This window comes from Nycticebus coucang, chromosome 3 (genome assembly GCF_027406575.1).
Source record: "Nycticebus coucang isolate mNycCou1 chromosome 3, mNycCou1.pri, whole genome shotgun sequence".
NCBI classification, from domain to species: domain Eukaryota; kingdom Metazoa; phylum Chordata; class Mammalia; order Primates; family Lorisidae; genus Nycticebus; species Nycticebus coucang.
This window is the reverse complement of record NC_069782.1, coordinates 71084939-71098782: the sequence shown is the minus strand read 5'-3', so window position 1 is coordinate 71098782 and position 13844 is coordinate 71084939. Positions and strand designations below refer to the sequence as shown.

General features: G+C 50.9%; 1 protein-coding gene across 2 annotated transcripts; it reads left to right on the top strand.

The window, feature by feature from the left end:
- Positions 1-2968: 2968 nt before the first annotated feature.
- On the top strand, positions 2969-12710 carry USHBP1 (USH1 protein network component harmonin binding protein 1). 2 transcript variants are annotated; one of them, XM_053586430.1, is made up of 13 exons: positions 2969-3043; positions 3410-3500; positions 3603-3751; positions 4243-4681; positions 6732-6857; positions 7029-7165; positions 7300-7440; positions 7723-7896; positions 9839-10079; positions 10622-10843; positions 11727-11833; positions 12023-12145; positions 12415-12710. In XM_053586430.1, exons 2-13 carry the CDS (start codon positions 3447-3449, stop codon positions 12602-12604), a joined length of 2103 nt encoding a protein of 700 aa, XP_053442405.1. In that variant the 5' UTR covers positions 2969-3043; positions 3410-3446; the 3' UTR covers positions 12605-12710. The 2 variants fall into 2 exon arrangements, with proteins under 2 accessions (XP_053442405.1, XP_053442404.1); XM_053586429.1 differs by having other exon boundaries at positions 2987-3500.
- The last annotated feature ends 1134 nt before the right edge of the window (positions 12711-13844 follow it).

Sequence of the window (13844 nt, the reverse complement as noted above, 5' to 3'; positions counted from 1 at the left end):
GGGCACCAGCCCCATGTGCCGGAGGTGGTGGGTTCAAACCCAGCCCCGGCCAAAACCTGCAAAAAAAAATCCTAACACTCTGGGAGACCCAGGCAAATGGATCCCTTAAGCTCAGGAGTTCAAGTGGTCAGGAGACCAGCCTGAGCAAGACCCAGACCCCATCTCTACTAAAAGTAGAAAAATTAGCCAGGTCGTTGTGGCAGGCACCTGTAGTCCCAAGTACACAGGAGGCCAAGACAGGAGGATTGCTTGAGCCTAGGAGTCTGAGGTTACTCTGAGCTATGATGACACCCAGACAGTCTAGCCTGAGCAACAGAATGAGACTCTGTCTGATAAATAAATAAATAAATAAATAAATAAAACAAAGGGATTTCTCACCCAATAGAGAGTTGTTATATCAAGTGTAGGTGCAGGAAAATATTTTTCAAATTTTGTTTACAATAAATATAAAGCTCGTAAAATTTGTTCAGTAAGATTTTTATCCCGTTTACACCTTTTTACTAGTTGAAACATTTCTACTGCATTTTGTCTTTTTTTTTTTTTGAGACTCTTTGTTGCCCTCGGTAGAGTGCTATGGCGTCACAGCTCACAGCAACCTCCAGCTCCTGGGCTTAGGCAACTCTCTTGCCTCAGCCTCCCGAGTAGAGTAGCTGGGACCACAGGTGCTGGCCACAACACCTGGTTATTTTTTGTTGCAGTTTGGCCAGGGCTGAACTTGAACCTTCCACCCTCGGTACATGGGGTGGACACCCTTACTCACTGAGCTACAGGCGCCGCCCTGCATTTTGCCTTTTAATTCACTTTCAGAGCAGTAATTTTTCTCTGAAAGCATTGTAGATGCGAGAATATTTTCATGAGTTCCTTGCATACTCTTATTAAAAGTACACTGAAATAAATCTGCAGGAATTGCAACTTTATTACACCAAACCTTGTCATAAGGTAGATCATCCGATTTAGAATGCTGCATTTTAAAAAAGAAGAGTGCCGTGCACAGCAACCTCAAACTCTTGGGTTTAAATGATTTGCTTGCCTCCACCTCCCAAGTAGCTGGGACTACAGGCACGCGCCACAATGCCCAGCTCATTTTTTTGCTTGCAGTTGTCGTCGTTGTTTAGCAGGCCTGGGCCAGGCTTGAACCCACCGACATCAGTGTACGTGGCTGGCACCCTACTCACTGAGCTATGGGCACTGAGCCAGGTCAATACCCTGTTTCCCCGAAAATAAGACATCCTCCCAAAATAAGACCTACTTATAGGAAAGATAAGACGTCCCCTGAAAATAAGACCTAGCGCATCTTTGGGAGCACACCTTAAAATAAGACACTGTCTTATTTTTGGGGAAACAGGGTACTTCTTTTAATTCATAAAACCTTGATAGAACTCTTCCTTGAGATAACCATCTCACTTCTGTATGCAGGAAGAGCTGCATATAAGAACCATCCACTGAGGATGCAAATAATCTTTTTTTTTTTTGATGCAAATAATCTTGATTGCAATGGCCTGCTTTTTATATAATTTCATAATTTTAATAGTGTCACCTATGACCTTTTGTAATTCAGGCACTAATGATTTTGACATTAGCGCTTCTCTGTGTAGAAAACGCTGAGTAAAAATAATTTTTGGATTTTTTTTTTGTGCAACTGTAACAAGTCCTTTTACACCTCCGGACATAGACAGGGCTCCATCTGTAGAAATACTCATGCAGGGGGCGGTGCCCGTGGCTCAGTGAGTGGGACACTGGCCCCATGTACCGAGGGTGGTGGGTTCAAACCCAGCCCCGGCCAAACTGCAACAGAAAAATTGCCGGGCGTTGTGGCAGGCGCCTGTAGTCCCAGCTCCTCGGGAGGCTGAGGCAAGAGAATCGCCCGAGCCCAGGAGTTGGAGGTTGCTGTGAGCTGTGATGTCATGGTACTCTACCGAGGGTAATAAAGTGAGACCCTGTCTCTTAAAAAAAAAAAAAAAAAGTTTATTTAAAAAAATATACTCATGCAGGAATCCTAGGACAAATTATTAGAATTAATGTAATTATCAATCGGCTAGGCGCCTGTGGCTCAAGCAGCAAAGGCACCAGCCACATACACCTGAGCTGGCGGGTTTGAATCCAGCCCGGGCCTGCCAAACAACAATGACAGCTGCAACCAAAAAAAAAAAAAAATAGCCGAGCGTTGTGGCGGGCGCCTGTAGTCCCAGCTACTTGGGACAGGAGAATCACTTGAATCCAGGAGTTGGAGGTTGCTGTGAGTTGTGATGCTCAGCTGTGATGACAAGTGGCTCATGCTTGTAATTCTAGCACTCTGTGAGGCTGATATAGGTGGATCCCTTGAGCTCAGGAGTTTGAGACCAGCCTGAGCAAGAGCAAGACCTTGTCTCTACTAAAAATAGAAAAATTAACTTAGTGTGGTGTTGGTGCCTCTAGTCCAAGCTACTCAGGAGGCTAAGGCAAGAAGATCTCTTGAGCCCAAGAGTTTGAGGTTGCTGTGGCCTGAGCAGATGCCATAGCACTTTAGCCTGGACAACAGAATGAGACTTGGTTTCAAAAACAAAAAAACAAAAAATTTTGTGACATTCCAAAGGAAATGCTGTCATTACCCCATCTTACACCTAAGGAAATTAAGGCTCAGAGGGGGATTATCACTTGCTCAAGGCTATCAAAGCCAGATCTGTCTGTGACGGAGGTGAATAAGAACTGCAACCCCATGGTGAAGGAACAGAAAAGAGGAGATCACAGGGAAGCCAGATGAAAAGCGTCAGCCTGTAGGAACATTCTGGCTCTTCAGAAATAAAATCCAAGTGTTGGAGTTGGAGGAGCCATGGGCTTGGATTAGAGGGGATGCCACTTTGGGAGTTAAACACATGTTCCCCCTCTGAAGCTGGAGGAAACTGTAGTCCTCAAGAAGGAAACAGCACAATAATAAGTCACATGATCAGGAAGGGGGTTTCCTGTTTCCCAGCCCCTCCCAGACGAGCTTTGGCCATCGCAAGCCTGAGCAGGCAGTGCCCAGAGTGACCCCAAGAGTGTCCAGGAACTCAGACTTCTGCTCAAGGTGTTCCCAGAGAAACAGAGAGATAGATGGGGGTGATAGGGCTGAACCCCAGGATTGGGAGCGTCTGATTTAGGAGGACCCGAGGAAGGAGAGGGGACTCTTGGAGTGCCTGTCCCAGGTCCAGATAGGAGAGCGAGGGGAGCACATAGTAGTGAAAGTGAAGGAGCCAGAGGAGAAGGGGAGGTCAGGACAACCTTGAGGTAGTGAGCTACATGTTAAGGGAGGCAGTCATACAGGCCTAATCAACACTAGAAACTCAAGATCCCCTCCAGGGGAGGATTCAATGCCCCATTTCACAGAAGAGGAAATTAGGCCATCATTTTCCCAGGACAACGAAGGCAATAGCTAAGAGCAGACTGTTTTTAGGGGGTGAGAAAGGAGCATTCGGCATCTCTGAACAGCAATGAGTGCCCGGGCCACACGGCCCCGGAGCCGGCGAGGGAGGCATGCTCCACCAGTAAGTGTTACCCTTTCCCTACCACACCCAGCTCCCAGCTCCACAGGACCCCAAGGCCCAGCCCTGACTGGCTCAGAGCTGGGACCTGGGTGTCATTTGCAGGGTGAACTGGATCCTGTGGCCGAGAGTTCAGAAGAGGTGGAGGCAGCCAGCGGGACCTCCAAGCCCAGACCTGCCCTGCCTCCCCAGAGCTCCGGGCCAGAGCTGTTGGGATCCATAGCTGAAGTCAGTGGCCAGGACCTGGGGAGCTGGTAAGACCTGCTGGGTCACTGCCCTACACTCCAGGCACATCTTTACATCCACAGCCCTGCCAATCCCCCTCCCCTACTCTTACAGCTGCCTTGGCTCCCCATGGCCTTCTTCAGCCAGACTTTCAAAGCCTTGCATAATGCATCTTTGATATTGACACACAGCCCCTATATGCCAGCCACCTCAGAAGATCCCATTTCCAGAAGCTTCCATCTCTCCCGTCTAGGTGTTTGCCTAGACTGTGCCCTTTGCCTAGATACCCTTGTTTACCTCGCACACTCCAACTCATTCTTTACTCTGCTTTCCCAGCCCCAGGCCTCCCTTGAGGACCACTGTCCAGCCCTCCTCCCTGTCTTTGCCCGACACCAGCCCCAGAACACCCAGCTCTTGCCAACTCCCTGCCCTGCTCACACCTCCCAGGGACCCTGACGTTTAAGCCCCAGAATTCCCTGCCCAGCATTGGGTGGCTCAATTGATAAGTTGGTGTTCACAGGACTGACAAGGAGACCGATGGGGGCTCTGGCAGAGGACAGGCCTCACTCCCTGAGGGACCCCATGAACCTGAAGTGGAAGCCCACCAGGCCCCAGAGGCAGCCCTACAGGACAGAGAGTCTGTCCCCTCTGGGATGGGGACCCCTGATGTGTTTCAGACCCTCCAGAATGCTCTGAGCTCCCTGGAGGCAGCTGCTGCTGTCTGGCGCCACCGGCCCCCAAGCTGTCCTGGAAAAATGGAGGTGGAGGACAGAAGCAAGGGGGTCCCAGGGCCCCTTGGCAAGCAGGAAGCTGCAAGGGGCTGTGAGCAGGAAGCAGCTTCCCTAGCAGAGAGGAATACTTGGCTCCGGCTGGCCCTGGGCAGCCGTGAGGACGAGCTGGTTCGCATGCAGGCTTCCCTGCAAGCCATCTGGGCAGAGAAAGAGACACTGCAGAGAGAGGTGAGTGGGACATTCCTGAACCCCTCTGAGATCTCTGCCTGAAAGAAGAGTCAGGCCTGGCATAGGCAAAATTCATTCATTTGTTCATTAAAAAAGAACCTTTATGGGGCGGTGCCTGTGACTCAGCTGGTAGGGTGCTGGCCACATATACCGAGGGTGGCAGGTTCGAACCCAGCCCCAGCCAAACTGCAACAAAAAATAGCTGGGCATTGTGGCAGGTGCCTGTAGTCCCAGCTACTCAGGAAGCTGAGACAAGAGAATCCTGGAGCCCAGGAGTTGGAGGTTGCTGTGAGCTGTGACACCATGGCACTCTACCGAGGGCAAAAAAGTGAGACTCTGTCTCAAAAAAAAAAAAACAACCTTTATGGAACATTGACTGCTGAGTCCACTGACCAAACTAAACAAATGTCCCTGCAATCATAGTTAAGGTGCTCAGGGAAGCCCACCAAGGAAGTGACGCTTGAATAGAAACTAGAAGAAAGTGAGGGAGGAGCAATTTAAGGATCTGGGGGAAGAATGTTCCAGGCAGAGGGAACAGCATATGCAAAGACCCTAAGAGAGAACTGTGGCTGGCTTGTTTGAGGAACAGGAAGGAGGCCAGGCTGGAACACAGTAAGCAACAGAAAGAGTACAGGAGCCAGGTTCCGTGGGGCTGGCAGGCCGAGGTGTGTGGATTGCCTGAACTCAGGAATTCAAGACCAGCCTGAGCAAGAGCAAAATCCCTTCTCTAAAAAATAGCCAGGTATTGTGGCGGCACCTGTAGTCCCAGCTACTCAGGAGGCTGAGGCAAGAGAATTACTTGAGCCCAAGAGTTTGAGGTTGCTGTGAGCTATGACACCATGGCAATCTATCTAGGGCAACAAAGTGAGACTTTGTCTTAAAAAAAAGGAAAGGAGTGCAGAGAGACTAGGACTGGGAGGTGACAAGCACAGATTTCACCTTGTGGCCTCTGGGGTAGACTTGGGCTTTTGCTTTAAGTGAGGTAGGAGCCAGCACATGCATCCTCTGGCTGCTATGGGAGGAACAGTCTGTAGAGGGGAGGAAGAAATCCTAGAGATAAAAAAAGAGGTGGTTTCACTGGCCCAGACATGCAAGGTGGAGAGATATGGGCAGATCCTGGGTAATGTTGAAGATGGAACTGATGGATGTGGGCATGGAACCTAGAGAGAAGTCTGGGCACAGTAGCTCAAGCCTGTAATCCTAGCACTCTGGGAGGCTGAGGTGGAAGGATCCCCTGAGCTCTTGAGTTGGAGATCAGCCTGAACAAGAGCAAGATCCTATCTCCTAAAAATAGAAAAATCACTAAAAATAGAAAAATCACTATGCATGGCTGTGTGCACTGTAGTCTCAGCTACCTGGGAGGCTGAGGCAGGACAATTGCTTAAACTCAGAAGTTTGAGGTTGTAATGAGCTATGATGACACCACTACACTATATCAGGGACAGCAGAGCTAGACCCTGTCTCAAGAAAAAATAGCTACAGAGAAATCAAGGACAACTCTAGGCTTTGGGGCCTGATGAACTGGAGGAGAGAGCTGGGGAGACTGCAGGGTAGGCAGGCTTGACTGGGAAGAGACCAGGAAATGTTAGACTCTTGATGAGCTCGGGATGCTCCTGAGACACCCATATGGGGTCGTCAACAGTGCAGCTATCATCTGAGTCCGGAGCTTGGAGAGCTGTCAGGGCAGGAGGGAGTCATTTGAGTATCCTCAGCATGTGGGTGGTATTTAATCCCATGTGGCTGAATGACATCATGGGAGGGACGCTCTCATCTTGGGCTGGCAGAGACTCAGAGCAGCAGGGCAGACAGCACAAGGAGTGGGATTCATTTCCCTCCAGAGTAGGACCCATTTCCCTTCTGGGAAAGATAAGTCTCCAGCGGCTGAGACATCCCCAAGGTGATACGGTAGAGGATTTAGCAGGGTGAGTATCCAGGATTCCTGCTTTCCAGCCAGGGCTAGTGCCACACCCCCAGGAACAGGACTTGAGGAGAGCTGGTGGGTGATTGGAGCTTCCAGCCTGACATCCTACCTCATCCTCATCCTCCCCAGGTTCAGGAGCTGCAGGATTCTCTGTCGAGGCTGGAGCCCTTCCCACCTCCCTCCCACAGCCAAGTCAGTGGCTCAGGCAGTGGTTCCAGCTGCTCTGGGGCAGACAGGGAGCCCTGGGGTACTCAGGTGAGTGTGAGAAGCTCAAACCTATGGTCCTCATGGTCTTAGCATTCAAGAGAATGAGACTCAAATCCTGGTCATGGGATCCAACAGTTTCTGGGGTTGGAAAAGGGCTAAACTTACAGTCCTGAGCTCTTGGCAATAATCTAGCTGAATCACATTACCTCTTCCCTGCAGGACTCCATCTCCCTGGCTTACCCCCTGCTCTGGCACCTCCAGAGTGATTCCAGCACCCAGATTCTTGGGTCTCCCCCCAGCCAGCTCCTCTCCCCTAAGATTCACATTATGGAAACCCAGATGGAGCAGCTCCAGGGGTAAGAGCTTCAAATGCTGAGCTCATAAGGGCACCGTCACACCACCTAGGCGTCTGGAGCTGGAGCAGGAGGGAGAAGGAGAGCGGAAATCAGGCTCTGAGAGACCTCTCACTTTCCCTCTTACCCGGAGGCAGGAGTATCGGGAAGCTCAAATGCTTTAACCGTCTGCTGTCAGCTGTGCTCCAGGGGTATAAGGGCCGCTGTGAGGGCCTCAGCATGCAGCTGAGCCAGCGGGAGGCTGAGGCCACAGCACTGCGTCTGGCCTTGCAATACAGGTCAGTTCGCCCTACCAGTAATGTCACTGGCTAGGGAAACAATAAGTTCTCTTTGGGTGGCCCCAAACTTCAGAGGGAGACAGAGCCCTTGTCAGAGAGCACTTTCCCCTACAGAAGTTAATCAAAGGCAATTCTAGTCTGGTGGTGTGGAGGGATTCTGCATGTTCCCAAAGGTGAGGTCAGGAGGGGAGAAGCCAGGGGTTTAGGAGCAAGTGGGGACTGGCACCCACACAGCAAAATAGATCTGAGTTTCCTAAAGCACTCAGAACTAGTGTCCCACAGTGAGCAACGTGAGGAGGCATATGGGGTCCTGCTTGCTCTGTGCGAGGCCAACTCAGGAGCAGGGGAGGAAGCCCTCATGGCTGACCTGCAGGCAGCTGAAAAGGAAGCATGGAGGGTGCTGGCACGAGAAAAGGCTGCCACAGATGGAGGGACACTGCGGGATCCACAGCCAAGGTAACCTTGGGAACTGCGCTGGTCAGTGAGTGAGGTTCTGGTTGGGGGATGTGGCTCTCAGAGCTGGCCATGTAGGGGGATTGGCATAGCTGTGCCTAACAAGGTTGGTATAGAACTTAACTGTAGTTGGTTAACATGAGGCCCAGTTGGAGTTGGTCTGTTGCTACTTAACAAATTTGGCATGGTAGTTCACAGCCTTTGGGGTTGGCATGGGACTCACCAGTATTGGCATGTAGGATTATGGCCAGGCACGGTGGCTAATGCCTATCATCCTAGTACTTTAGGAGGCCAAGGCTAGTGGATTGCTTGAGCTCAGGAGTTTGAGACCAATCTGAGCAAGAGCAAGACCCTGTTTCTAGTAAAAGTAGAAAAATTAGACAGGCATTGTGGTGGGTGCCTGTAGTCCCAGCCACTCAGGAGGCTGAGACAAGAGGATCGCTCAAACTCTGGAGTTTGAGGTTGCTGTGAGCTATGATGCCATATCCAGAGCTACAGAGTGAGACTCTGTTTCTAAATAAATGTTTTAAAAAAAAAAAAAGACAGAAAAGAAAAGAAGGCTTGGCACCCATAGCTCAGCAGTTAGGGCACCAGCCATATATACCAAGGCAGGCAGGTTCAAACCTGGAAGGACCTGCTAAAACAATGCCTGGCAACAAAAAATAGCCAGGCATTGTGGTGGGCACCTGTTGTCCCAGCTGCTTGGGAGGCTGAAGCAAGAGAATCTCTTAAGCTCAAGAGTTCAAGGTTGCTGTGAGCTGTGACACCATGGCACTCTATCGAGGGCGACATAGTGAGACTCTGTCTCATAAAAAAAAAAAATTAAAGGAAAAAAGAAAAGAAAATGGATTATGGTACCCACTGATTGGAACTGTCATGTTGGGCCAGGCACAGTGGCTCACACCTGTAATCCCAGCATTCTAGGAGGCTGAGGTGGGAAGATGGTTTGAGTTCAGGAGTTTGAGACCAGCCTGAGCAAGAAAGAGACCCTTTCTCTACGAAAAAAATAAAAAAAATTAGTGGGTATTGTGGCACATGCCTATAGTTCCATTTACATGGGAGGCTGAGGCAAGAGGATCCTTGAGCCCAGGTGTTGGAGGTTGCAATGAGCTATGATGCTGCCACGGCACTCTATCTAGGGTGAGTGAGATTCTGTCTCAAAAAAAGAAAAAAAGAAAAATAAAGAAATGGCATCATGGTGCTTAATGTGGTTGGCCTGATGTTTGATGTTACTCCCTGTGGTTGGCTTGATGCGTCCAGACAGGATTGTCAATCTGGATGATAGTACCTATTGGGTTGGCATGATGGTATACACCATGTTGGCATAAGCAATGGTGCCCATTGGCTTGGTGTGATGGTGTCCATCCTGTTGATACGAGCAATGGTGACAAGTGGATTGCCATGATGGTATGTACCATCTTGGCATGAGCAATGGTGACCACTGGGTTGGTGTGATGGCATCTACCACATTGTCTTGATTGACAATGGTGCCTATTGGGGTTTACATTATGATGCCCACTATATTTGTATGGCAGGGCCCACCTCATATGACATAGAATTCATCATGGTCAGTGAGATGGAAGATGATTGAGCTTAAAGGGGTGGCATGGGAGGCGCCCATAGCTCAGTGGGTAGGACGCCAGCCATATACATCAGGGCTGGTGGGTTCGAACCTGGCCCAGGCCAGGTAAAACAACGACAACTGCAACAACAATAAAATAGCTGGGTGTTGTGGCGGGCGCCTGTAGTCCCAGCTGCTTGGGAGCTGAGGCAAGAGAATCACTTAAGCCCAAGAGTTTGAGGTTGCTATGAGCTGTGATGCCACAGCACTCTACCCAGGGAGGCAGCTTGAGACTGTCTCAAAAAAAAAAAAAAAAAAGGGTCGCATGAAGTTAACCCAACCATGCCAGGTATTGTTGATGCAGGCCCCTCCTGTTTTCTATAGCCCTGAGGGCAGCAGTGTGGATAAGCCCACACCACAGGAAGTGGCTATTCAGCTCCAAGACTACATCCAGCGTCTCCAGGAGCGCCATGCTCTCGTGAAGATTCCCCCAGAGCCTGGCCCTACCGTGGCACCCGTGCCTCGTGCAGAAGCCATGGTGCAAGCCATTCTGGGGACCCAGCCAGGTCCAGCCTTGCCCCGACTGGAGAAGACACAGATCCAGAAGGACTTTGTGGCCACAAGGGTACAAATGGGCTCTAGCTCCTATGTCAAATCAGTTTTTCCTGTTGGGAAAAAAAAACCTTTGATGAGGCTGATAAGGATGTGGTAAGGAGACCAAAGAGCAAATGAGAATTCTGCTGGGCTAAGGGCAGGCTTCCTGAAGGAAGGAGAATTGGAGCTGAAGTTTTGAGGGGTGAATAGGAGCTTGGTTCTTGGGATTCAGTTTCTCATTCAACTCTGAATCTGGCTCCAAAATGCCCTTCTTGTGGGAAGAGTTGGCGGAAAGGAACAAAATCTGGAATTTGTAGCCTGGCATGAAGGACCTGAAGATCTGGAGTTGGAGAAACTCCAGAAGCTTCCACTGAGGTACTTCTTGACCTTGTCTAAGATGTCTGCCCTCTCAGAAATGCCATTTCTACAGCTGTAGCTTTTAAGGGAGGAAGGTCATGGTGCAGCTCAGAGCTTTTGGCTAACCAATCCTCAGTGGGTGCCTCCTGGGGCCTCAGTTTTCCCAGAAATTGACCCTGGAGGCACAGATTCTCTGCCTTCTTTTTGGTCTCTCAGGAGACTCTGGCAGACGTGATGCTGCGGCTACAGCTGGTACGCCGGGAGAAGCGAGGCCTAGAATTGCGGGAGGCTGCCCTCAGAGCACAGCGCCCAGTTCACATGCTCCTGCTGGAGCAGTTGCAGTGGGAGCGAGCACAACTCCAGGCTGGTGGGGCGAATAGCAGTGGTGGAGACAGCAGCAGAGGTGGGAGCAGTGGGGACGAGGAGGAGTGGTCTCAGGTAAGCAGCCCTGTCTGGACCTGGTCAGGATAGCAACATACTACTGGCTGTGTGGCCCTGGTCAATCACAGCAGTCTCTGAGCCTCAGTTTCCATTTCTACATAAAGAAGCAAATTGCATACTTACGCTTGATGTCAAAGTTCCCACCTGTACTTTGGGGTTTCATTTTCATTCTTTGAGGGTATTGATCCCAAGGGGGTTAGCACCTTCCACCCAAACTTGTACCTCCTCCTTCTCACCTCCAGGCTTATCTATATTACCCCCTTCTCCGTCTTCCACTCCCCAAAATAAGGCTCATCTCCTAGATTTTGGCAGCATCCTCCTCCCTTCTTTTTTTTTTTTTGTAGAGACAGAGTCTCACTGTACCGCCCTCGGTAGAGTGCTGTGGCGTCACACGGCTCACAGCAACCTCTAACTCTTGGGCTTACACGATTCTCTTGCCTCAGCCTCCCGAGCAGCTGGGACTATAGGCGCCCGCCACAACGCCCGGCTATTTTTTTTTTTCTCATTCCTGTCTGATCATTTCTGTCCCCTGCTTAAAGCCTTCAGTGGCTTCTAGAATGCTCAAAATTTCAGGCTTCATCACTCCCACATCCAGGCCTTTGTACATGTTACCCCCTTCCGGAAACACTGGTCATCTCCTACTGTGTGCAATAAGGTCTTCAGCCTCCTGCAGGCCTTAGCTTAGACATCACCTCCTCAAGGAAGCCCTCTTGGACTGCCTTCAGATGAGATCCCCTGTTATTTATTTCTCTTGTCAGGGAGCAATTCTACCGTTATTTGGGTATCTCACCACACTGAGGGTCCTGGGAGGGCAGCTTCAGTGCCCAGTATGGACTGAGGCTTAGACTAGTGTCACTTCCTTCTTTTCTGCTGCTCTTAGGGCCCTCCTGCTGTCCTTGGTGGCAGCAGTGGCATTGATGGAGGCCAGGTGGGCAAAATACGGGATCCAGAGAAGTTAGTGCAGGAACTAGCAGCGTCACTCACTAGGTATGTACCTGGGTCCTGGGCTGGGGGGAGGGGGCATATGTGAGAGCCCATGGGGGTGCCGTGTGTGGCAGACACCAAAGTGCACACCTGTGTACAGGTGTGTTCACATGAAAATACTGTGGTCAGGTTGGTAGGAGAAGATAGGATTGACTGTGGCTGTAAACCCCTCTTTTCCCACCCTTGCATCAGGTCCCTGGGCCTGCAAGAGGAGCTGCAGTCTCTACGAGAAAAGCTAGAACAGATGGCTCAGAAAGGTCGAGCCAGACAGGCTCAGAATGCTGAGCTGAATAGCGATTTATGCAAAGCCCACAGGTGGGACTCCCTGTCTTGTACCTGCCCCATTGCAATCTCAGATGCATTCCTGAGTCTTTCTGGGCCTCATCTTCTCTCCTGTAAGATGAGCAACAAATTCAATCCATCCCACACTTTTCCTGATGCCTGATGTATGCGCAACCCCTAGTGATTGATACTGGGACCCCAGGAAGACTCAAAGAGCTCCCAGCCTGAGAAAGGGAGTACACAGCCCCTGCCTTAAGCAGAGTGGGGCTCTTTCCTCGCTTAGCCACTCCCCTCACCTCCAGTGCCCTGGTCCTGGCCTTCAGAGGAGCCCACCGAAAGCAGGAAGAGCAACGTCGGAAGTTGGAGCAGCAGATGGCACTCCTGGAGACCTGGCAGGCTAAGGAACTGGTAGTGCTAGAAGCCACTGCAAGGGCCCTGGGGAAGCCCAGGTCTCCCCGCCCACCTCCTCGACTGGGGGAGACCTTTCTGTAGGCCCTGCACCCAGCTATGTCTGGATGTGCCAGAGAGTTGTGGCAGACTATGTCATAAATTGTCCTGGAATAACATAATGTCACATAGCATGACTTTGTTGTGTTGGGGTGTATTTGACATGATGGGGGCTGGTGCACGTGAGTGTCGTGAGTGTCTGGGGCCTGAAGTGGAGGGGCAGGTCCAGGCATTTGGGAAAGACTCAGTGTCTCTGTCTTGGCACCATGTGGGGTGTTAACTTCTTGATATGTCAGTAAGTACAGGCTAAAGGCAACCTGGGCTACAAGGCCAGTTCCTTAGGGCTGGGGCAATTTGAGGATCTGTGAGGTTGCCCAGTCAAGTTCTGACTGTCCTCTGCCTTATAAGCCCAGGCAGGGAGTCCATGGGAGTAGGACACATCCCCTTCCCAGGGAGACGCTGGATTTGGTTTGCCAGATGCTCTTGAAGATGAAGATACCCATATCCCAGAGGGGACACCAAGGCTGGAAAAGTTCAGGTTTTGTGTGCGGACAGGAGCTTGCTCCTAAAGAGCAGATAAAGTTTCAGTAGGGGACAGGCCCAGCAAAGGTAAAAACATGCAACTCGGTGGCACTGTACCTTGAGAAGAAGTCAGTGTATGTGCCAGTGGTGGGAAAGGAAGCCTGGACCACTCTAACCTGAGAAGTTGGGCTTTCTCCTGTGAGGATGGAGCTGTGGGTAGTGTTTGTACCAGGTTAATAGCAGGCGCTGATTAGCATGTCATTTGCATAGGCTGTCCTTCCATCCCTCCTAGCATGAGGAAAGCTGGCTGGATCAGGAGGGGGGCTTGGGCTGGGATTAGTGACCAGCTGTCCCCTCCTGGGCAGAAGCTGAAACCCAAGACAGGGATTAGAAAGGTTTTGGTCCCCAGCCTGGTGGGGTGGGCACTCCAGGCTGCACCTGTGCAGGTGTGTGCAGGTGGCTCCCTTTCCCAGGGGAGGGCCATGCTGGGGTGAGGTCAGTCTGCTTGGACTGGAACCCCCAGGTCCTCCTGACCCGAGAGATAGAACATGAAGATAGAACACAGTCTTCCCAAGTGATCACTTGGACGGCTGACCTTCGGATTCTGCAAGCTCTCCCTGGACCCAGCTTCTGTCTTTGAAGGAAGCAAGGAAACTAAGGAGACTACCTTGCCCCTTGGCAGAGGGCAGAACAGCTGAATTTCCTTCCTCTTGTGCCCCCTCCCCAAGAGTCTAAGAATGACCTTAGCCCCCAGTTCCACCAT